The 24,269-nt window shown below is 43.2% G+C and overlaps 2 protein-coding genes and 1 long non-coding RNA gene across 6 annotated transcripts; 1 reads left to right on the plus strand and 2 right to left on the minus strand.

Annotated features, from left to right (window-relative positions):
• The first annotated feature begins 496 nt into the window (after positions 1-496).
• On the plus strand, positions 497-14,253 carry LOC107079822 (uncharacterized). The gene is made up of 3 exons (XR_001480733.2): positions 497-585; positions 8,309-8,394; positions 13,320-14,253. It is a non-coding gene; the product is annotated as an uncharacterized lncRNA (long non-coding RNA).
• Positions 2,756-8,342, minus strand: LOC102694640 (uncharacterized). Of its 3 annotated transcripts, none has more exons than XM_015366589.2 (3): positions 8,251-8,342; positions 7,599-7,724; positions 2,756-5,319 (listed from the first exon to the last, which is right to left on the minus strand). In XM_015366589.2, the coding sequence occupies exon 3, from the start codon at positions 5,279-5,281 to the stop codon at positions 3,968-3,970; it is 1,314 nt and encodes a 437-aa protein (XP_015222075.2). In that variant the 5' UTR covers positions 5,282-5,319; positions 7,599-7,724; positions 8,251-8,342; the 3' UTR covers positions 2,756-3,967. The 3 variants fall into 3 exon arrangements, with proteins under 3 accessions (XP_015222075.2, XP_015222072.2, XP_015222073.2); XM_015366586.2 differs by having other exon boundaries at positions 7,599-7,802; XM_015366587.2 differs by having other exon boundaries at positions 7,599-7,799; positions 8,251-8,341.
• A 2,332-nt stretch (positions 14,254-16,585) lies between the features above and the next one.
• On the minus strand, positions 16,586-23,810 carry LOC107079820 (uncharacterized). Of its 2 annotated transcripts, none has more exons than XM_015366585.2 (2): positions 22,321-23,810; positions 16,586-18,961 (listed from the first exon to the last, which is right to left on the minus strand). In XM_015366585.2, the coding sequence occupies exon 2, from the start codon at positions 18,879-18,881 to the stop codon at positions 17,538-17,540; it is 1,344 nt and encodes a 447-aa protein (XP_015222071.2). In that variant the 5' UTR covers positions 18,882-18,961; positions 22,321-23,810; the 3' UTR covers positions 16,586-17,537. The 2 variants fall into 2 exon arrangements, with proteins under 2 accessions (XP_015222071.2, XP_069039342.1); XM_069183241.1 differs by lacking the exon at positions 22,321-23,810 and adding an exon at positions 21,931-22,312.
• Between the last annotated feature and the right edge of the window lie 459 nt (positions 23,811-24,269).

Raw genomic sequence — 24,269 nt, forward strand, 5'->3', positions numbered from 1 at the left:
CCGACGCCGCTCCCCCACCTGAATCCGATATTTATATGATTTAAGCGGTCTGTGTGTTTGCGTCTTCTTAACTCGTTGTGTGCACACGTTATTGCCTTTTAAACATAAACCTCATCCAAGAGGATTGCTCAGCCTAGATCACATTAAAATGTTTTAAGAATTATAATCCTTGGCCTTAGCAAAGTGTATTGTTTTTTTTTTTTAAAAAAAAGGATTTTCTTAACAGATGGCACTTCTTCCTCTTGTTGTTGTTCGGAGAGAGTTTTGAAATAAAATTGTTTCTTACCTCGGTACGCGACTCTCCGGTGTTTCAGTCTGAGGGAGACGTTCTGTAACATGTGCCGACACGTGTTTAATTGCATTTAAACACACAGCCCTCTGTAGCGGTACAGTCGATACACTTTTTTTGTTTGTTTGGGGTTTTTTTTTTTACTTTTAAAAAAAAAGTTAATAACCGCGGCGACTCGGGGCTCTACGGGCGGTGGGCGAGCGGAGCCGCGTCAGGGCGGGAAAACGGCCGCCGCTCGAGCCGCCTCGGCTCGCGACAAAGCCGTTACAAGACCCTGGCGCGCGCGCTACCGAGGGGTAAGTTTAAACCTGTTTGAACACTTAAAACTTTGTTTATAAACATATATATATATACACACACACAACAATATACCATATACAACACCAGAGGATGAAATTAAGCCTGTTACTGCGCTGTGATAATAGTTAGCGTATTAAATGTTCCTGTACTATCTACGAAGTTTGATGCCTTCCAATGTCGTCGTCAAAAATCGTACAGTCCTTTTAAAACCGTTACGGTTGTCACCAACCGTTATTCTCTGCAAAGTCTCTGCGCAGACAGCGGGTCCGGTACTGGGAACGTACAGTTTTTCCCGTCCTGTGCGATGTTCGGTATTAGTAGTACAGTAGTGTGAGGGTGTCGTTTTGGGAAAGGCGGGAGACACTTACACTTACACCGTTTTGCAATGTAATTGCATGCTGCAAGGCATACGGCCGACAGTAGAGGTGGTGCTGGCGTTACAATGCGTTTACAGCAACGATAAAAGGGTTTACAGGGAACTACCAAATATCATCTGATTCAGGACTAAAATGACCGGTGATGACTCTGCATGCAGATGGCGTTGAATCGTATGTTATTGTTAGTGTCCCTGCAGCTGCTTCTTTCTGCGGAGCCGGGAGAGCCGAGCCATCAGTAGGGAGGAAAAAAAAAGTTATATCGAGGGAACGATTTACAGTTCGTGCGCACGAAATAACTAAATCGCTCCCTCGTTTTCTTTTAATTCCTTCGCAATTGGTCAACCATGAAGCCAATCAGTTCTCCTGTCTGCATATCGCCGTCAGCAGAGCCCATTACACCGGAGAATCCTCTTCAGTTCCCGCTTGTCGACAGTGATGCCCCTCATAACTCACCCCCAAAGCAAAATAAGAGGAAATCACTTCACCTCTATCCATTACCCTAATCTGCAGCAGTGCCAGTCAGGCTCTATTGTGCTGATGTGAAGACGCGGTCACGTGTCCGCCAGTGCTTGATACAGCGCTGTCAGGAGCCTGGGATAATACTGGCGTTTTAGATGCTTTCTGCTGCCTGTGCGACTACCGTGACACAAAGGACACGAAGGACAAGTAAGAAAACGTTATTTCGGGCGCACGAATGAAGGAAAACGAGGGAACGATTTAATTATTTCGTGCGCACGGGTTGTAAATCGTTCCCTCGAACTCACTTTGTTTTCGTACTGATGGCCCCTCCCGGGCTCCGTGTCTTTCTGTACTCTGCTGATATACACCGAACTTACATTAGCACGAGTTAATTACCATTAATCTTGTTGCTATCAATTACCACTCTTACCATTTTCACTCACACCTGTGCCTGACAAGTTCACGTCTCTGGGTATTATTTGAATTTAATTTAACGCTATTATTCAAATATGTCAAACACGATTTTGCTCGTTTGTCCTCTCTGACTTTATCATTAGATGACCGTATTAACATTAAGATGACCACAGTTCACAAAATGTTGTATAAAACACTATACAGCTATTTCCACTTACTTGTTCAAAGAGCGCTTCCTAAATTCAGAGATGGATTTGTTTTCCCCAGAGACCTACACATTCAGGGTATTTGGAGCTGCTAAACGTCCTGTTTTGCCATCAGGAAGCCAGTTTTTGCAGTATTACTGTTATGTATTTGTATTGACCTCCCAATTGTCCTGACATGCGATAGGTTAAGTGAGACAAAGGTGCTGTAAGAAAGTCAGATCTGATGATCTGTGTTCTGATTTGTCCGTTTCGTTAGGCAGGACCCTCCCCCCTGCTGTGAAAAGTAGCGTAAGTTCCTAGGGCAAGCGTTCTCAAATCTGACATTGAGAGTGCAGACAGAGTGAGAGGAGTGACAGAGAGATCTCCCCGCGGTGTGAAATAGAGAGAGTGAAACAATCCATATGTGCACATACACCACCTTCAGAAAAGGCCCAGTTGTCCAGAGTCTGGTGCCAAGCAGTCACACAGTACTTACCCATCGTGATATGACATGGCCAGGATCCAAGGCAGGAGAGCCCAGGATGGTCCGGCATAATAACTCTAATATTAAATGCTTAATTGTCAAGAGTTCCAAATGATTTTGTTTGATTTGATCTCATTCCAAGCAGGGCATTTTGGAGGACAATTTATAACTATGTAAAAATGCAGACCAAGGACACTGGCCTCATTCTTTTGTATTCAGTGGAATAAATCAATACTGCAAGTGAAAGGAACTAGATTAATCAATTTATTGCCATTTCTTGATAAGAGACAAATAATTACAGAGAGATTAACCAAGAGATCTGAGCACCAAATAAACCTTTACCTTTCTTTTTTAAGCCCTTGTGTACCCTCTTTGTGCCTCTGTCCACCTGCTTCTCTTGGCAACAAGCTCGTCTCCCTTGAATCCTACCGGACTTCTCCCACACTTCCAAACCCCGACAGAGAACATTAATAAACTCTGTTGTGTGATCATCAGAAACACCACTTCAGCAGTGAGAGTACACTCAATTCACGTGAAGGAGTGGCACGTTATAACTTCTACTCTGTGCAGCGAAAAAAGCATGCTGTTTGGGTACGTACTCGCCTAGAGTGAGTAAGTCGATGGCCAACATACTGTCCAGGTGTTAGAGGATTGTGCTTACACCCGTCCGTAGTCCAGCAGAATTTAAGGCACTTTGGAAGATTGGAGATGGAATTGGCCCACTGCTCCTTGTGGTTCTTCATCAGGAGACTGGGATACCACAGCACACACCAGGTCATCGGACGCTACATAGCAAGCCTCCTGCTGTGCCTCATGAGAATTGAAGATAACAATGATAACTGTTGCCCTCACCGCTGAGGATAATGCGATTTGGTCTCCACTGGCATTAAGTGATAGGTGCCTGTAAGTCATCAGTGATGCCTGCTTTCCTTTTCAGAGAACCAAGGATTGATTACGACTGAATTTAACAGATTTAACATTTTTCAGCCCTTTGTGTCAATTACAAAGGCGTCTAACAGTTTCATTCAACATTTGTTTCAGTTATGGTTTTGATATTCAATGTTGTTTTTAAGTGGGCGAATGAGATTGACGGTGAATCGCTGTGTGGGTTTAAAACTTTGAATCAGAGAAGAGCTACAGTAGGTTGTGCAGCCATTAAATAGCACATTGTAGGCAGAAGACCAGAAATGAAACAGGAAAAAAATCTTCTCTCACAATTGGCTTGTTATTAATGTTTTAAGTATTGATTACTATCAAATCTAAAACTATCAACTGGGCATGATGGTCAACAAAAATCTACAGCTCTCAAGGACAAAACTTATTGTACAAATTTCTTACTCAATTACATGTGTTCCCTATTTTGCAAAAACAGTTATTTGGAGAGACCTATAAAGCATACTGGACTGGCAATGTGCTGGACCAGTAGTGAAGATCCCTGCTCTTGTTGTGTTGAGCATTTTCACGTCAGCACCCCTGACTTGTGTATGACATTATTAATCTTTGGCACTAGCTCCTGTTGAAAATCCCACAGCGTGGTGTCCACAAGCAGCTGTTCTTTAGTAAGGTGACCCTGAAGTGGCACACGGACATGTATGATTCTGCACACATCTGGGGGGATCCTGAAAGTTTCCCCGTAACTTTTTAGAACAGAATGCACAGATGTCTGCACCACCTGCCTGGGGTTGATGATCAGTTTAGTGGGGTTAAAAACATTCTTCCTGTCTGGTTCCCTGTAGATGTGCTCCAGTATGTTGATCCCTGGCACCTCTCTCCAGAGGGGTAGGTCAAACGTCTTGTTGTCATCGAACATGGTCTTGGGGAAGATGTGGTTCTCCACCACAAAAACCCCCACTTTGGGGTTCTGAACAGAGAGGTTTCCCATGAGCTCATGCAGCCCGCCATGCTTGTAGGGCATTATGATCTCGTCCATGTCATTGAGGAGCAGGTACTTGGACTTGTACATGTTTCTGTAGATGCAGTCGTTGAGTGTAGCCAGCTGCCCATAGTAGTGCAGGTCTCCCTTGTGCTCTGCGAAATTCCAGCCACGTGATGGATTGAGGAATTGTGTTATGGGCCACGGCACCACCTCCAAGAGTCCCTCCTCTGAGTAGTAATGCAGAACCTTATCCAGCTGTGGCCCACAGCTGGTGTTGTAGATGGTCACCTTCTGTATTCCCAGGATCTTGTACACCTCCATGGTCTGTATGAACTGCAGGGCATTGTTGTAGTCCCCAAACAGGTTGGAGATACAGACTGTGAACTCATAAGGGAAGTCACCCTCGGTCTTCTCCCGGTTCCTTATGGGCAGAAAGAGTCTCCCTCCTCTCTTCCTTTCTTCCCTTTCGATAGTGACGTGTGAAGCATTGCACTCAGGATTCTCTTCACACAGCAGGTCTGTAGTTGCAAAAGGGAATCCGAAATGGTCTGTATGGATGTCTATCAGAGCCCTAGTCTGAAAGTTGGAGCTTTTTTCACAGCAGAAAATACAGGAAAGTGGCTCAAGGTTGTGTCGGTGAACTATCCCTATAACCCGAGTCAGTCTCTTTTCTCTGTGATCTTCATAGGCAGAAAGAATGAAGTGATTTGTATCCTTGATTGGATAAATGGTTTCCTCAAGGGGATAATTTGGACAAGGAAGGGAATGTTTTGGACCTGGTACCAGGAAATGAACTGGTCTTAACTTACGTTGATTGTAACTCAACCACACCAGACCTATGACAAGCAGTGCAAGAACAGCCAGCAACCAGTGTTTCACTGCCATTGGAATTTGCATCTTTATCACCTGTCCAGATCAGTGGTTGGAGCTGATACCTGTAGCAGAACAGAAACAGAAACTTAAACTACAGGGGATCGCACTGGAAAACAGACTGCACTTTACTCTGAAGGTTGTTCGTTTCTGCAACAAGCTATCCAGCCATTTTGTTTAAGCTGATACCTTTCTGCTTTCACGAAATGGCTGGATGAGATCACATCATCAGTCAAATAGCTACTAATAACTAAACAACCTGCAGCAGATGGGTCGACCTTTTTATCCTTCTTGTTTGTAGCTTTTCATATGTTCCTCATTCATCCTGAAATTCTGAATGGTAAATTCAATGAGCTTCTTTTATTAATAATAAAATCCCCCAAAGAACAGTCTAGCTGTTAAATACCTGCAAATTGGTTTTTAAATGTGTGATCTGCAATTTATTTTTCTTACACCTACCTGATATGGGCAAATTACATTACGTGTTTTTACAGCTATGAGCCCTGTAACTGAACACAGGGGAGAGCGAGGAGAAGCCAGACTCCTTTGACCCACTAGGCTTGTAACACACCACAGGCATCACACACCCGTACAAGAGGTTCAATACCAGCTGAGCTATCACCAGCAAGCAGGAGCAGCAGCTGGAGGGCTGGCTGTGTGGCCCCGGCTGACCAGTCCTGCCCTGCCCTCAGTGGTGCTCAGCCTGTTGTGTGCTGCCATTTGCAGAAACCCAGTCACAATCGGTTCATGACATATCTGAGGCTCGAACCCGGGATCCCACACTCCACTTGTGCATGGGCAAATGGCTTTCCCAGTAGAGCCACTCATGAGGCCCCTAATACCTACAGCCTTGATCACACACAAAATGACTAAACTCGGTAAAAAGCCCCCTGGACGATTAAGATCTTTTCTATGAATAGGACTACTGTTCCTTTGGCAAATAATGACAATGCTTTGAAACATGTTTTGAGCTTAAGGTATGGAGCCAGCATGTACCATGTTTTTTTTACTATTTCATGATAATAAGTATGTTTTAGTCTCAATGCATACTCCCTATCGCTGTTCTGTGCTCTGACATTAATCAAATGACACCAATTATCATTATTACCTCATTCTTTAAATCAGGTCATCATCCTGTGCAAGTATTTTGAAAGTGCTATAAAAAAATCTATATAAACTGACTAGGGTACTGACTAATATTTCTCTATAAAGTGTTCCTATCAGCAAATTGTTATACTGTACATCTGTTAAAAGTTGGCAAACATTTTTAAAATCACAAATGATAAAAATTGCTTAGTAATCCAAATTTGTAAGATAAAGTCACAAGCCATATTTAAGCGAGAAACAATACTACAACACCTCTCCCGCTAAAAAACTTTTAGTAAAGTATCAGAACTGTTTTATGTTATCTTTAAATTTAAAAATCCATTTCAAATTAATCTTTATACACACTGCATTAACAAAACTAGATATGATAGCATAAACTATTGCTATCCTATGTAACTAAAGATAAGTATCCTACACAAAAATGAATTCAAATACAGCATATAAATCAACCTTAATATTGGAATAAAGTCAAAACGGTACATTTACACTTATAATATCAAGCAGCATTAATGCTACCATGAGGGATGTCCTCAATTCACAGAGAGCTGGTAATCAAAATATCTATTAAATATTTGACTTCAGTACAAATATTCAAGAGAGCAGTAGTATCCTGAGTCATGCCATACAGTACATTATCCATATGTACATAGATATAGCTCAATGAATGATCCCAAACTTGGAATAATTGACCCTCCTGCTGAATCAGAGATGGATTTATGATTCTACAATCAATATAAATATAAAAAACAATATATCACAGAAATTTCTGGGTATTTTTTAAACAAGACAAATCTTTATTATTTAAAAGATGATGCTTAATTTCTCCTTAAAGGACATGTTGTAATTCTTCTTGAAATTTAAAAAATAAATAAAAGATACACTTTTATAAAAATGGTATAAAAAGTATAAAATCGGGGTGCTTTATATTTGTTTCCTGTACTACAGTAACAATCCCTTCATCGGCAGATCGCATTGTAATATCAGAAACATTTCAAACTACAGATAAAACTCTTATGTTTGCTCTCCAACAAACCAGATTAAGAATTTTTATTGATTATTAATCAGATCCTAACTTTTCTTCCTAAAACGGGTCTAACATTTACAGAAAGTATGCCAGAGACAGTAAATGCTGATTTCGCTCTCAGTTTTGAGGTTATGTCGTCCTTATGGAAGAACTTTGCTATTTCAATACTTATTGCAAACTGTTGAGCGCTGATAAAAATGACAAAATACGAACCTTTAGGCAATAGAGAAGAATGAGTTCAACAATATTCAGCTTCTCCTTCGAGCTCGATTGGGTCCTGTGTGTCTTTCAGTGCCGTCTGTCAGGATTGTGATTGTGATCTTGATTTACGTCCTGATTCTTTAATTAAAAAAAGGAGAAAGGGACAGCTGGCTCAATCTCCTATGTGCCTGGCAGTGAAGACTCACTGTTGTGCTGCTGAGAAGTAAAGGAAGGAAAGATGTAAATCATCTTAACAATATAGTCAAACAAATGTCTCTTCCATTCTCACAGTTCTGGGACTTGTGAATCTATGTACTTCATATTTCTTTTTAGTTGTGCTAAGTAACTAAGTAATAATACCTTAATTGGCAGATGGTATTGTAATCTCAGAAACATTTGAGACTGCAGATAAATCTCTATATTTGCTCCCCAACAGTGTAGATTATTATAAGTTATTATTATTTATTAATCAAATCATAATTTTTCCTGTCTAAAACAGATCAAAACATCTTCAAAAAGACCACAAGAGGCCAGAAATGTTGATCTTGCTCATAGTTTTGAGGTTCTTCTGTTTGGTAAATCCAGCAAATGGATCAACACTAGTAAAACTGACAAATAATAAACCTTTAGGCAATAGAGAAGATAGGGTCAGTTAATGCTGTACCTGCATATCGATCACCTGCGTCTCCGCTGAGCTGGATTGTGTCCTGTGTATCTTTCAGCACCGCATTTCCAGAACTGCGATCTTGTGTCAGCCTGTTGAAGTTCTTGCGATCTGCGTCCTGAGTCTTCGATTGGAAAGAGGAGGGTGAGGAGAAGGAGGACCTATTTCCTCCCAGTGGTTACCCGTTGTTGTGCTGCTCAGGAAGAAAACGTTTTTCTCAACTTAGTTTAATTATTAACCACAGTATAGGGAAACAAATCTCCATTAAATATGTTCAAGTAGGGCGTCGGCAGGCATGTGACGCAAAGAAACGGGCAAAGGTCTTTTCAACGCTGAAACGAAGAGACGCGTCTTGGGTGTAGACACCTGAAGAAGCCTAAACATTGTCCTTTTCTTTTCAGTATTAAACAGACATTTACCTGTTCTCTGAAATTTGTGCAGTTTCAGGACCCATAGATCCTGCAGGAGTGGGTTGTACAGGAACTTAGATTTAAGTGAGTAGACGCCTACATTAAATCACATCATTTCCTCCGGCAGAAATGTATTTTACTGGATATGCTGTAAATTGGCCACCTCGTATCACTGCTAAACCTCCTGTATGATGAACATCACGAGGCTGACTGGCTAAATGATGAATCCTTGCGGCCAACTGGTCTGTAGATGGTTAAGTTCTGTTTTGGTTCATGACAGTTCCTGGGTTTCACATCTGCCCCAACTGCAGTGTGTGGAACATGAGTGATTGGACCTCTGCAGACCACTTTTACTCTTGTTTTTCAGATTTCAATTTCATAGGAGTTATTTAATTAGCTGCACCCTGTATTTGCAATGTTTCTTAGCATTCCAAGGTGTTATTTACCTTAAGTCTACAGCACAATAGGCTACAAGACCCTCAGTATTTGGTTATACCTTTTTTGAAGTGATTGGAGACTGCTCAGAATATTAAAAAAGTCTAGATGGTATAGTTCTTTTAAAAATTAGCAATCCAAGTAACTAAACAAATAAGGAACATGTATGCTATTTGCACTCAATTCTCTACCCCAATCTCATTCATAACTGGAACAAAAACCATAGACTTTGGGAGCTGGAGGGCTAGATTGGTAAGTTCAGAGGTAAAGTTGTATCTGTTATTTCATGCATCGCAAACATTCTTTGTTTGAGTTTGCCTCTCCTGCTTTCTTAGAAATGACAGCTTCCATCACACATTTCTAAAAGTGTGCAGCAGAGCCCCAGACTGAACCAGCAGCAATACAGTAACGCACAAATGCCTGTAGGGACAGGTAACAGGGAGTAATATACTGCAGCTGCAGCAGCTACCTGTACTGTATATGCAGCCAAACAGAAAGAAAGTTTCACCTCCACCAAACTAATCAACCCCAGGCAGATGCTGCAGACGGTGCAGATTCTATGAAAAATGGGAAAACGTTCAGAATCCTCCTGGTATTTTGCAGGATAATACAGTACGCATCCACAATCAACTTTGGGTCATCTTACTAAATATAAACAGCTGCTTGTGGACATCAGGCCTTGGGAATATTAATAAGACCTACTGTGAAAGACTAATAATGTCATAGACAAGTCAGGCCTATTAAAGTGAAAAGGGCAAATATAGTGTCAACTAGAGCAGAGGTCTTAACTGTCTGTACTGGAGAGCAACAGCTGAGCATGTTTTGTACTAGATCAAGAAAATTAATGACTGGGAACACATGCATGATTAGAGATCAGTTAAGAAAATTATTTGTTGGTTGAAGGCCATGGTAGATTTTGATGAGGTCACAACTGAATTGTTGTAATTCTTTAGAAATTGATGGTAAAGTGTTCTGCAAAGATTGCTGGATCTGGGGGGGGGGGGGGGAGGAGACAGTGGATTAGAGGGATACTACCTCAGTACTGGGAAAATCATCAGTCTGATTTTATAAAGTGGAGCATTTGTTAGGGATCAATGCCTAAAACCTTGACAAGAGTGTCAGAATGTATTGCTACAGTATATAGGCTTTTTTTCCATCTCAAGTCCTATTTAACATACAACCATGTAGCCCTTCTCCTGTTCTAAGGTTTAAACTCCCACAGAGTATTTAATTCCGCTGTCATATTCTGCGTGTTTTTGCATCAGTAAAATAAATGACAGGTAACATTCCTGGAATGAATAGTTTCTCTGGCCTTTGTGTTTGCCTTTTATACCTGCTATTACACATTCTGTCTAAAGACAAACATTTAGTGTTCACAGATTCAAATGATCTGTTAGAGGCTGGACTGTGCCAGCGCATTGTTATTCACCATCTGGGGTGGCGACACGCAATGATTTCTAACCTAATAGCACGTTAAATACAAATCTATAAATGTAGTCTGTCAATATTGGGGTGGGATCTGGGGGGTCTTGAGTTCCAAAACCTTGCCTGGAATGATAGGGAGAGCCATGCGTGATGGTCTGGACAGGACTGTCCTAACACTGCAAACCTCCATTTTCAATTAAGTATAGCAACCTGATGTCCAGGACTTTTATGTCCTGCTCAAGTGACCAGTCTGTCCTTCATAAAAAAATGGACACAGCAGCGTAGCTTCTAGCTTCAGGATGGGGGACGATGTTGAAGAAGCAATTAAAGATTGTGTATAAGCTGTGATTTCCCACTGTTAAACTGACATATCCCTCGTTAATCTGCTGACAAGTAGGTTTTTGTGAGACTTAGTTATCAGTATCTCAGGGTGCTACAGGACAATGTTATACTGTTGTATAAAACAAAGTGTATTTAATTGTTGGACAGAATTTACAGCAGAGCCTGGTCATGAAAACTCTGAAATCCCTGAGTATTCTGTACTCCTTTCAGACTGTCTTCAGAACTTTCCAAAGCCACTCTCCCCTCCATGGGGAAAGAGTTTGAGTGAGGAAGCCCTTCTCCTGAACCTCACCTTTCATTGGAGACTCTTCCATGTGGAGTCATGAACAGGATCTTTCATCTGAGCCAGAAGGATTTCCTCAAGATATCTCAAACCTAAGGCTGAATATGTTTACCACCCTGGTAGACTAGGTTAGCATGACTGGGACATTTCCTGAAACTGATGGAGAAAAAGAATTGTAAGGAGTCTGAGCTGGGGGAATTGGTAGACATACAATATACATCAGGATTAAAAAAGAAGTCCACAACATACTGTGGCCTCTGGTGATGACTTTACTCCTTTTCAGAGAACCGAGTTTGCAAAGACAGTCGGTTTTGAAGAGCAGAACATAGCTGGTGATAATGTGTTTATTGCACTAGTGTTTTCATCATCTCGGAGGCAGTAATAATGTAATTGAGATTTTATACTTGACTTGAGGTGTGAGGAGTTCAGTGCAGCTCATTTAGTGTTTGGTTAATTGTGTTGAGTCGTCCCATTTTATCACTTGAATTAATTTTGTTCTTTTCATGTATCATGCTTGTTTTGTTTGTAATTAATATCACATACAGTATTTATGCTTTTTTTTTACAAAGCATGCTAGAGTGATTTATCTCTCTCCCTCTAAGAAAGACTTTAATTGCTGTTGGACGAGACTACTGTTCCCACGGACACTCTATCCATAGAGTTGTTTTAAACATGCAGCTAAATAGATTCTCGTCTGGGAGGGGCAGCTGAGTTTCGGTTGGGGTAAGCAATGTTTGCACTTTCAAGATTGATTACCTTGCATATAAGGTTTTGAACAATGGTTATGATGTTGCTGTATTTATGCAGCTGTCATTAGGCTATGAGGCAAGTAAACTAAAAAAATAGCTCTCCAAGTTATGGCGAGGTTATACAGTACACCAATTGAGTCATAAATGTCTCAGGTCATAAACTCTTGACAGATTTGTGTGATACTTGGCTGCAGCTGAGAACTTTCTCAACAGCCTGTGCAGGCTCTCTGGTGTGGACATCAGTTGTTGGACTGAGTCACACGGACTGAGAATAATGCCAGGTGGGTTTCATGGGCAGACAGCTCTCTCCTGAAGGAGAAGGCTCAGAGGGGGGACCCTTCTCATCCCGCAGTCAGTAGCCTGAGGTGGGTGTTGGGATTAATGTTTGCCAGAGAAGCAGGTGTGTTTGATGCAGACGGGCAGAACCTAAGAGAGCTCTGGGTTTGTATGTAGGGATGGTTGTGGTCACCAGGGAAGCAGCTGCCAGCCACAGGGCTACTGGGGTGCAAAGACGGAAAAACAACACAGTGTGTGTGCGTGCATGGTGTGTGACTGAGATGACTAGGGACAGAGTGTGTGTGTGCATTCAGCAGCAGACCTGCTGTAACATTACCTTTCACGTGTCTACAGTACATTGAGCATGTTCTGCCATTCATTCGCCTAGTCATGTATTCTAATTTGAACATCATTTCCAACTAATCCTCCTAATCTGTTATAATCTGCAGAATTCACTAGTTCACAAACTATTCTAGAATTTAGGACATTGAGCAGTGATCCGAGTACAGCTTCCTGTGGTACTCCACTAATTACACCCTCACAATCTGAGTATTCACCCTTTACCTGTACCAATTCTCTACCCAGAAAAGTGTTTCAGTTATGTGGTCCCATTCTCACCCTTTTACAGATGGTCCTATATAAACAATTTTCTAGTCCCTGGGTACTACCCCTGTCTTGAGTGACTGTCAGTGGAGCTGTGCCAATGGCTTCAATACAAACTTTGTGTATCAGCAGACTGCAGCATGATGTTGTCTTCTTCCTAAGTGAATACCTGAGTAAAAACTCATTTAGTAGATCAGATATTTCCCTTTCATTGTCTAGACATTTAACATTTTTGTCCAGGATATACTGTGTTGTACTTCATTCTTGATGGTACCGAAAACAATATTCTAATTAATTTTAGCCTCCAATGGATAATTCCTTTCAATTTCTCTCAGCCTTTCTAATCTCTCTTTTGTATTTTTGAATGTATCCTGTTAATTCTATGAAGTATTCTCTTTCCATTATATCTGTCCTAACTGATTTTTTGAACCTTTTGGGATAAACACTTGCTTTGGGATCAAGCTGACCAGTTTCTAAATACACTTCGAAGCACACCATAATATGATCACAGTTCCCTAATGGTTCTCTCTCCTCCGTTTGCCTCAGGCTGACTGTCCGGGAAGTATGGAGTGAAGACTCTAGGGGAGCAAGAGAGCCGGCAAGAAGGTCTCCCCGCTCTGGAAGAAGAGCTGGAGTGACTGACTCTGCAGCTCCTGAATGAAGTCTGGCGTGTCTCCACTGCGAGGACAGAGACCAGCCTCAGCAGAGGTGGGTACGTCCCGCTGCGATGGCTGTGAGAATGAAAGAGACACAACAATAAAGTAAGAGAGTGTGATGATAAAGGAAAGGAAAGGTGTTCTAGTGTGTTAACGGTGTAGGGGAAGTGGGAGCAAAGTCCTGTACAGACAGGTCTATAATGAGCTCACCTAGTGGGCTGGGACCGGTCTGTCCATACACATTAGAAGTTTAGGAATCGGGAATTAGCGCTACCCATCTTACGTTTTAGTTGACGCATTCCTTAAAGGGGACTGGCAATAGTTGCTGAACAAGATATGTATTAAACCTGGCAAACCTGTTTTGGGATTTGGTCGGGACCCTCCAACTCTTGAGCAAAGTCACACGGGCTCCTGAATGTATGGAATGCAGCACAACCTCTTGTTTACAGAGTCCTCCTGTCACCAGAGTGGGTCAGTAGTTTGCACATTTTCATCCAAGAGAAAGAGCAACAGTATACTGGTGGCTGTGCAATTCCAGCCACCCTTGACTGGCCTTCCAGGAACATGGTTAGACCACCCTGACATAGTCAATGAAAAATAGTGGGTCTGGATTTATCTGCTATTTATTTGCTGGGCTGGAAAAGTGAGCTCATAATTGGTCAGCATGCATTACAATTCCATAAATTCCCCCCTCTCTGCTCTCAAAATATAGTTCTACCTTTGAGGGTTCAACCTACAGTCGCATCAGAAGTATCTGCAAGACAATTATAGACAGTAGCTTCAATGGAAGAAGTGTCTTTGGAGGTTGATCTAGAGATAATACTGTTGCAGAATGGAACAAGTAATAGGTTTATTCCCTGCTGAAAAAAAGAAGAAAGAAAACAATGTTTCGGCCGTGGAGCCTTCTTCAGGTGTGAGAATTATAATTATACTCACACCTGAATAAGACTCCATGGCCAAAACGTTGTTTTCTTTCTTCTTTTTTTCAGCAGGGAATAAATCTATTACTTGTTCCTTTGCAGCCTGCGCATGCTGACGCAGCCACCCACCTGAACTACTGTTGCAGAATTATGAGTTGTTGATTTGGAATGCAGTGTTTTTAGAAAATCACAAATCTAAAAAGAGTTTATCATGTCCACATATAAAAACACATCCGATAACTTTGATATATTTTCCTGTGTTCTTAAATATTAAAGATTTTAATAAAATAAGTTGGGGGGTGGGGGTGGGGGCTGCATGTTGGATTAAGGTAAAAAACAGGAGGCTCCATATATACAGTACATATATCTACTGTAGGTACATGCAGATATACTGTAAGTAAAAGGTACAATTCATACGAGAACCACAGTGGCTCAATGGGCCAGAGTTCATCTAGCTCTCTGTAGTGTTAAGTGGACTAGAGAGCACGTGCCTCCCTCTCCCCCTGGAGAGGAGCCAGGTGACACAGCCCCCAGAGGCTAGAACAAAAACCCACCCTTTCTGAGTCCCAAAGCTTACCTGTGATAAGGCAATACTGATTCCAAAACCAATTGAAAATACCAGGTAACAATTAGTGACTATAGTCACTAATGAAAACTAAAACTGGCCAAGCATATCATATTTTTGTTTTACATCCCAGCCCAGTGAGATAAGGGAGCAATGAGAGGGCTATGGAGTTTCACATAGGGTACAAAAAGTATGATATTTAAATAATTACGGACAGTAATGCTAAAAACCATGAGTAATCCATGTGTGAGAGCCGGGGTGAGGTGTCAAGTCGAAGATGAAGCAGGCAGGGCAGCACGAAGAACAGGCAGAGCTCAGGATGCGCAGCAGGGACAGCGGTATGCGCAGGGGCTGCAACAGTGCACCTAGCATAGGGGTCTGGCACTGCAAGTGCAGTGCGTTAATTTAGAGGATTCAACAGACCCGTGGTAAAAATCCAGGCTGAGTACAGTAACAGATAATCAGAAGACAAGGTCAGGCTGAACGGAAGATCCGAAGACAAGGTCGAGGAATACAGGACAGGCTGATCAGACAGAGGTCAGAGGCGCCGAGAGCTGGTAAACAGACTCAATGTCAGAGCGCTGAACGAAAGTCGTGTTGAAATAACCCTGATTGCGAGATTAACTGGGGGCTGACGGTGAGGGGTGCCAGCCGCTGGCAATGGGCTGAACAGAATCCCGCTCGTTGCCGTGGGAGCTGACGACTGCGAGCCCTGGCTCGCCGCAGTGTGTCTCATCATAGATCAGCAAATGCAGTTCCGCCCCAGAGTAGCTCAGACTGCCTCACCTCTTTCCCCCACTCTACATGGTTTACGGCTTCTCTCTAGATACTACACAATGTGCTGTGATTTACCACGCAAAGGACACTCACTTTCTGGCCTGGTTACCCCACCACAGCTTCATCTCTCGAAATAAATCCGTCAAGACCCTGTGTTCCAACAATCATCACACCCAAACAGGAGCAACCAACCTCCCAGGATCCTCCAGCTTACCAAGAAACAGGATAACTGAGGCAAAGAGCCTTTTAACCAGGTGTTATCTCATTACCTCTACTTTGCTTTGCCAGAGTTCCCCCTGTATCTACAGTTTGCATTATGCAAATAATAGTGGAGCAACAATTTGCAAACGTGAAGTAAAAAGCCCTGTTCTTGAAGCAACAGATCCAGTGTGGTTCAGGTCTGGTTCTATTGGTCCCCATAACTTAATGTTTTCTTTCAAACTCTGCTTTTAATTACCTAAATCGATTCTTTAATGACTTAATTGGACCAATTCACCAACTTCTTCTGTTTAGGTGCTACAGCTTTAAAGTGATCAAAAAAGCTGGCCTACTTTTGCTTGCTAATATTTTTTATATATTACAAGACAACTGTGCTGAACTAAGTGTATATGTGTGGGAGTGTGTCGTTTTAATGCAAAAATAATTTTGACACCAATATAAAATACCGGATCACACAACCTCTAGCAAAACTGACCGAGTGGAATTTATGCTGAAATTTAGAAAATTCTAAAGGGTTCACAAACTTTCTAGCACTATTCTATAAGCAACATTGAAAATATAATTATTAAAGTCCCAATGAAAGATCTATTACACAATAATAAAGCAATCATTAATTCATAAAAAACATTAAAATGAAAAAAAACAGAGTTCAGTACAAGCAACAAGACACTATAAAACAATGAATAATATGTATTTTAATAACTCAATATGAGGAATAAAATTATGTACTGTAAAACAATTATAAATGCTGTTTAAATCCACCAACCTGGCAAATTGTGATAAAGTTACAAAATTACAATAAACCTTTATCTTTTCCTATTTGCCCATCAGTGTAAGAATTGTGCTGATTTTTTAAGACAAAATTGAACCAAACCTACAACACCGTTCCAAATGGTACTATAGCACTAGAAACAACTGTGTTGCCTTCACATCCACTGCAGCTGTGAAAAGTGGCAAATTGTGAATCATTTTGCACAATCGTGTATAAAAATGACAGACTGGAGAGGTGTTACACGTTGACTTTTCTCTGCATAGGAGCGTTCGGGTTAGTAACGCGAATTAAAAACATTTTTGTATCCGATTCAGACTGACTAAACACAAAATGTCAAATCAGTACAGTGTCTTGTAGCGGTCCAGAAAACAATGCCTGACACTTTGTGGGAAGTGACACTTCTGTAAAAAACTGTTCAGTCACTGAAAACACTAAGTAGCTCTCCGCCACACTGTAAGTCAAAAGGTGACAACTGGAAGTTCTAAAAAGAAAAAAAGGAACTGGGAATTTCTGGACAACTTCCATCTCTCAACTGTGAAACCACAACGGACGGCCATGGTGTTCTGAAAACCAGGAAATGTTTTTTCCCAGACTCCGAGTCTCTCACCAATGCAGCCTCTGAGCTCCTCTAGAAAGTGAGAATTCTTTCATTAATTTAGCTTCTTTTATTATATATTATTTTTCGTACAATTACTGAACCACTGCATCCCATGCACTGGGTCTTTCTTATTTCATTTCATGAAGTTTAACTATTTTCAAACACTTTGGCCTATACTGCATCTTAAAGACCCCACTGGTGATGCAGTGTTCCAGATTTCTAGTATTGTGTACAAGCAGGATTTATCCTGTCCCCTCTTATTTCTTCCCGAGTACCTCCTGTAAAACATGGTCTACGTTCCTGGTGAGGGAAGCTTTGTATCTCCACAGGGTGGTGTCTCTGATCAGGTCCTCCTTGCGCAGGTGTGGTTGTTCTGGGGTTCTGTAGTGATGCAGCCTGGCTACGGTACCAGACACTTTCAGCCAGTCCCCACTGAGCCACGGAACGTTGTGCACTGAGGTCCAGATCATGGCCCGCGGGTTCACGATCAGCTTCCTGGGATTGAAGGTCAAGAACCTCTCGGGCTCGCGGTGCACGTGCCTCAGGATGTTGACCCCGGGGATGGACGCCCAACGCTCCAGGTCGAAGGTCCCGTTGTCCCCGAACACACTGTAGGGAAAGACGGCATTTTCGAAGAGGAAAGCGTTCACTCCCAGGTGCCTCCTGGAAAGGAACCTCATCATCTCGCCCCAGTCCTGGTGCAAGTTGGGAACAATGACTTCATCGATGTCGTTCAGGACCACGTAGTGGCTGGAGTACATATTGTAGTAGATGCAGTCATTCAACGCAGTGACCTGGCCGTAGTAGTGCAGGTCCCCTGGGTGCACATGGGGTTGCCACCCAGCAGAGGCTTTGAGGTGCAAGTGGATGTTCCAGGGAATGACCTCCACCACTCCCAGGGCTGTGTAGTAGTCCAGCACACTCTGCATCAGGGCACTGCAGCTGCTCTTGTAAAAAATCACTCTGTGAGCCCCAAGAATCCTGTACATCTCCACGGCCTGAACAACCTGCAGCACATTGCTGTAATTCCCAAACATCGTGGAAATGCATACGGAGAACTTGGACGGGAAATCTGCGGAGATGTTTTTGACGGTGTTGCGGATTTTCAGGAACGAGCCAGGTGGGTCCATCTGCGGGCTGACGCCGACGTGGACGAATGGGAAGTCCCCTGCCCCAGCAGGGGTCTTGCACAGGAAGTCGGCTGTGCCGTAGGGGAAGTTAAAGTGTTCATTGTGAACGAGCACCGTTGCCTTGATGGTTAAGATCTGCTTGGTGTCGCTGAAGTGGCAGTAGAAATTTGGATACCCAGCCCGGTATACAATCCCTATAATACGCACCATGCCAGGTGAAAACCTGTCATCGAAGTATGCTGAAATCACAAATGCTTTGGCATTTTCCACACGAACTATGGCTTGTTTCGCAAGACTGATGCCAGACGTGCCACCGCTTATCACAGAAGAGTTTCCGGTGTTCCAGAGCTGGTCTCTTACATTTGGTGGGTCAGGTCTCTTATGGGAATGAAAGTTATGTGTGTAAAGAAACCAGACACCACTGCAAGAAAGTACCAGCAGGTAGAAATGCTTAGTCCTGGAACAAAACATCTTGTTGACGTTCAGGTCAATGTTCTCCGCCCTCTGTCTTCCTCATCATGAAGGCATCCGATAGGTTTCCATTCCACGTCCTAGGAGAAAGAAAAAAAGGACAATCTGACAAAGCAATAGTAAAAATATATCGCAGGAAGGACACAAAATACAGAATTAGACAACTTGGAATGAATTTAATGAAGAAAAAAGCCAAGTGTTGGTGATCTCCAACTATCCACCCATCATCTAGCTGCTTCATTCAATTCAGGGTCGCGGGGGCGCAGGGGCCTATCCCAGCAAGCAACAGGCGCAAGGTGGGGAACAGCCTGGATGGCTGCACGTCCATCGCAGGATACTCCGGCCTTTGTCTATATTTATCACAGGGCTTTGTCTTTGCCAGTACTTCCACCCCCAGCCCCAAAATGGAGGTCAAGGCTGATGAAACATTAAAATATCAGAGTCTGGGTGTGGGTGAAAGAAGAGCTGTTTATGACGCTTGCAAGCGGGAGAGTAGCTTACCAAGGCCAGTCTCCCCGAACGGCTATAAAGTTAGTCTTCGTATACAGTGTAACAAGCAAAGTATCAGCACGTACATCATATGACTTGCTAACTGTCGACTCAGTCCTTTCTGTTCTTATGCTGGTCTAACAGAAAAGACCTCCTTATGTGGCACTTTGCCAGAAGTCAGCCTTCACAAAACATAGACGTTATGTGAAATCATGAACGGACAGCACTTGGTAGGCGTTTCGAGCTGACAGGCAAAGAATATGCATCTTAACCTTCAGGAGATAAATTGTTAAAAGCATTTATTCTAGATTCTTCAAGGTCAGTGACCCCCTGGAATGGATGTACTCTTTAATATTTTGAATTATGTTGGAAAGCATAAACGGCACAGACATGGTTAGGGTCTTGAATTAAAGAGATCCCTTCTGAGCCCTCATACTTTGAGTTTGTCTTACTCAGTACACCCACTAGTGATAAATATCAAAATAAAAAAACAGGAAAGAATAGCAAACACATTTTATTGTCCTTGTTCAAAAGGCAACATCTCAAGTTATGGAACACCTAGGATGGAAATTTGCATAAAAAGCTGGCAGTGATTCAACAATAAAAAATCGGCATGGATTTTTCTGATGGCTGGTCCTGGAATGATTTTCTCCTCCTTCCTGGAGAGGTGAAATAAATAGCAGAAATCAATCCAAAGTCTCATTTTTTCATTGCGTTTTCCTGTTGTATTGACTTCTGGCTGTGCTAGAGAGCCCACATCTAATGTTTTTGGAGGGAAAAACACGTTTTTGCACATTTTCTAACACTACTGGTGTGTATTTATGACAGATTGACATGAGGCTACAGTATGTGATCGATCTTCAATTTCTTCATAGAATAAAAACTAAAAAAGACGTCTCTAAATAGTCAGAATTCGATGAATGACAGGTGTTTCTTCCTATTACATCGGCTTAACTGGTAGCCCGCCGGTTTGGAAATTTACGGGGTCGTTTGGCAGCTACATGTATTTTTTTTTTTGGTTTACTATATATTCCGCATGGATTTACACAGGAAAGTTTTACTATAAACACGTCACTTTTTCAAAGGTAAGGACCTCGTGTCTTCTGGTGAATTTTTGCTTCTGTGATTGCATTTTGCTGGAGAATCCATTACCGATGGACTCCGGACCTTCTCTAAATTGAAACGCTACATGTACCTTCGGAAACTTTTGTATCTGGATACGAAGCACTGCTGAAAAGATGAGGTTGTCCTGTTTGTTGCGATGTACGGTTAGGAGTGTTGTGTTTTGACTTTGCTGGTCAAAATATTTATACAGTAATACCCCCATCGTGCGGTTTCTGTCTGAAGTGTTGTTGTCGGCATTTACTTTTTGTTTCTTACGAAATAGTTTCTCTGTTGTAAAAAAAAATGATTGTGGTAAGAGGAAAATGGAGATCACTTGCATTTGTGTTATTTTGAGAAATGATTTTTAAAAAAAGTTGTTTTTAGTGATGGAAATTGTAGCGTTAGAAGCGAATTGAGCCTAGCCGTCAGAGAGCCCTACAATGGAGTCTATATTTACCCTTTGCTGACCTAATGATAGGGTTAATCCAACCTTTAAACTGGGAATTAGTTTTAAATTCCCAGGCATGTTGGAGGGCTGCCTTTTAACTACTGAGAGTCATAAGCGACTCAAGATCTCCAGGTCACCGTCAGAGAAGAACACGTGTAGAGGCTCCAGTCAAGCCACCTGTTAGTGCAATTAACAATTCAGTTCATTAACAAATCCAGGGCTACTCCTATCTACGCTGCAGTGCGATTATTTGTGTCCTGATGACTGAGGATTCATGCTGTCTTTAGGAACTCGTTGTGTGTGAGTGGTGGGTGCCGACGCGAGTGCAGATGTAATGAAACAGCAGCGCCCTTACAGTCCAGCAGAGTAAACGTGCCGGAATCGAGGGTGATCATTTCGACGAGGTTTCCTTTTTGGGACCCTGGCATCTGATTAGCAACAGTATTATTGTAATGAACAAGTGAAGGCGGATTCTACCCTCTTTCAACAAGCCGGACTGGATTGGCCTGGGGGGGGGAGGGGGTTTGACTGTGTCTTTCCTGGATAGCTACTGTAGTGTTTTACACCTCTGTAATTTCAGTGGAAGGCGCTACAGCAATGAAAAACGAAGAATGAGGAAATGTTAACCTGAACAAAGCGTGCTGGAACAGAAAGCGTAGAGTTTAAATTCAAAATGTTTTTATAAACGTCGCACAAAATGCCGAGTCAAACCTATGTAAATCCAGTAAAGCGCCAACACTTACAACTCCGTGCCAGGATTCATAACCCATTTCCTTTGCACTATTACAGCACTGCGCTGTTTATACAAAGCGGACAGCGCCCTCCGAGAAATCGTCTCTCTACGGCGCGGACGCTAAAGCATGGAATAGTAAAAAGTAAACGGAGTAAATATTGAGTCCGATTTCACTTGATCGAAGCCCTCGACAGCAGGCAAGGCTAGCTGTGCAATAAACCGAAGCAAATCGAAAATGCCCAACTATTAATATAAAAGATATAAGAAATACAAACCTTCCCTACTGGGTGTAACAGCGAAGACGACACTCGCGCGTCCACACCCTTATTTATAGAGCACCTAATTTCTGTTTTTAGCATTAGTCCGCACTGTGCGAGACCGCTCTCCCGCCAGACCCGTGTCCAGCACAGGTGTCCTGGGGCTGCCCGTGGGGAACCCGTCCTTCCGGACCGGAACCGGGACCCGCGGAGTGACGAGCGGGGAAGTGCGCTTCTTCCTCCGTTCCGACAGAACAGGTCGGGACGGCATTACATCGTTTCTTAAAACAGCGAGAAGGGTTAAAAGCTTTCTCTCACCCCGAACACGGACAGTAGTGAGAGGTGAACCCCGAGGACGGGGCGCGACAGGAATGCTCGCAGTGATAACAAGGACAGCTGCTGCCCTACCTCTCCGGAGAGGATCGTGCTCCGGCTGCGGGGGTCAGGTCACCGCCTGGGTCTGTCAGCAGGTCCTTTCGCTGTGCAGCTTTGGGAGGATTCGTGGGGAACTGGACTCAGGAACTGGCGCGATCCAGGACTGGGCGCCCGGTCCTCTCGATCATTGTCTTTACAACCATCATAAATTTCCGTTTTCCCGGCTGGAGTCAACAAAACCGCAGTCTGGACTCTTGTTATATCATTGTATCACTTTATAAGAGCAGCAGCAGCATTCATGTTCTATGCGGAAATACGGCGCTGTATCCGTTGCCATATTTTGCCAACTTCGGCACGAAGCGAATTATTCCTTAAGCGGAACGCGGACAGTGTGAACCCAGAGAGAGCCGGACAGCTGGAGTCAGGCGACGCGTATACAAGCGCCCGTAGGCAGAGGTTTTAGAAACCCCATCCTGTTCAAAATAAACGTGGAACTAGATCATATGAAATGGGAAATGGTGAGAACACTCGAAATGAGTTCATGAAGATGCGCCGAGGCTCGCTGGTAAGTTGGTGCGCATTAACTATCCAGGAAGGGCCGATGTGTCCCTCCCCCTCGCCCGGGATCTACTCACCTTTGCACCTTGAGTCCCGGGAAACTTTGCACAACGTGCTAAGAAAGATGTCTTCAAGTAGCGCCTGGGTTAACCACTGCTGCCACCAGTTAAAAAAAACGTCCTCACCCTCATCTCATCTCGTAATTACGCAATAGCACAGCTGTCATACAATACCTTTATCAAGCAGGGTATCAGCATGCGTAGGCTGCAAAGGAACAAGTAACAGGTTTATCATCTTCAGGTGTGAGAAGACGCGGCAGTAAACACTTTTGCTTTTACTGCCTCGTCTTTCTCACACCTGAAGAAGGCTCCACGGCCAAAACGTTGTGTTTTTTCTTCCTTTTTTTCCCAGCGGGGAATAAACCTCGTACTTGTTCCTTTGCAGCCTGCGCTTGCTGACACAGCCGCCCACCTGAACGACGAAATATGAAGACGTGCGCGTTAAAGGCTCTTCGTAACAACACGCACTTGCTCGCTAATGTTCGCCTTTTAAACCCACATCCGCAATCCTTCGGATTAGGGTATGATATTGGTGATAATTTTAATTTTCCTGTGCACACAAAGGCACAGAAGATACTGGTATTAAAAGCAAAACCACAAAACCAACCGCTACCCCCCCACCGGCAGACAGAGAAACACTGTCAGAACTGCACCTCCCGCACCGGTAACCGAGCGCTTGATCTCGGCAGACGCGGTCACCCGAAAAACAAGGCGCTACATCTCGGGAACGAAAGCAGCTGGGAAGTTACTTTCAACGGCACAAAAGTAGCACTAACGAATGAGGTGGGTTTCATCGTTTGTGCCGTCTGTAGGGGGGGGTGCAACTTCACGGAGCTGGCGCGGGAGCTCCTGGTGCACAAGAAGAACCATCAGCCCGTACAATAGTGAACTAGTGCAAGTGCACTGGCCAGCCTGACCGCCTGCAGCCGTTTCCAGCACCACACCCAAAGCCGACGAGCCCTGCCGATACATCGAAGCAGCACCCACAAACTCGCTGAGGTTCTCCAAGCATTTTTAATATATACATTGAAATATAGTGTAAAAATAAAGACATTCAGTAAACAGTTAAAGTTTTGCAACGCCAGCGGAAATGCACTTATCATTCACAGCATTCGGTGACAGGGATACGACCAGCTTGGACGGGCACGCGTTTTCGCCAGGACAGAGGAAAGCCAAGGACGCCATCATATTAATAAAGAAACATGGTCATACTTCCAATGCTAGTGGTATTTAAAGAAAAAGGCAGCAGCCTGATTTGGCAACCGGACGCCTCTACCTCTCGCTTGAAAGTCTTACAGTCCCGGGACACGTGAGGAGATGACCGAGAAACCCGTGACTGTCGCTCCTACTCGACTGCTGTTCCGT

The sequence above is a fragment of the Lepisosteus oculatus genome, chromosome 24 (assembly GCF_040954835.1).
Source record: "Lepisosteus oculatus isolate fLepOcu1 chromosome 24, fLepOcu1.hap2, whole genome shotgun sequence".
Lineage (NCBI taxonomy): Eukaryota > Metazoa > Chordata > Actinopteri > Semionotiformes > Lepisosteidae > Lepisosteus > Lepisosteus oculatus.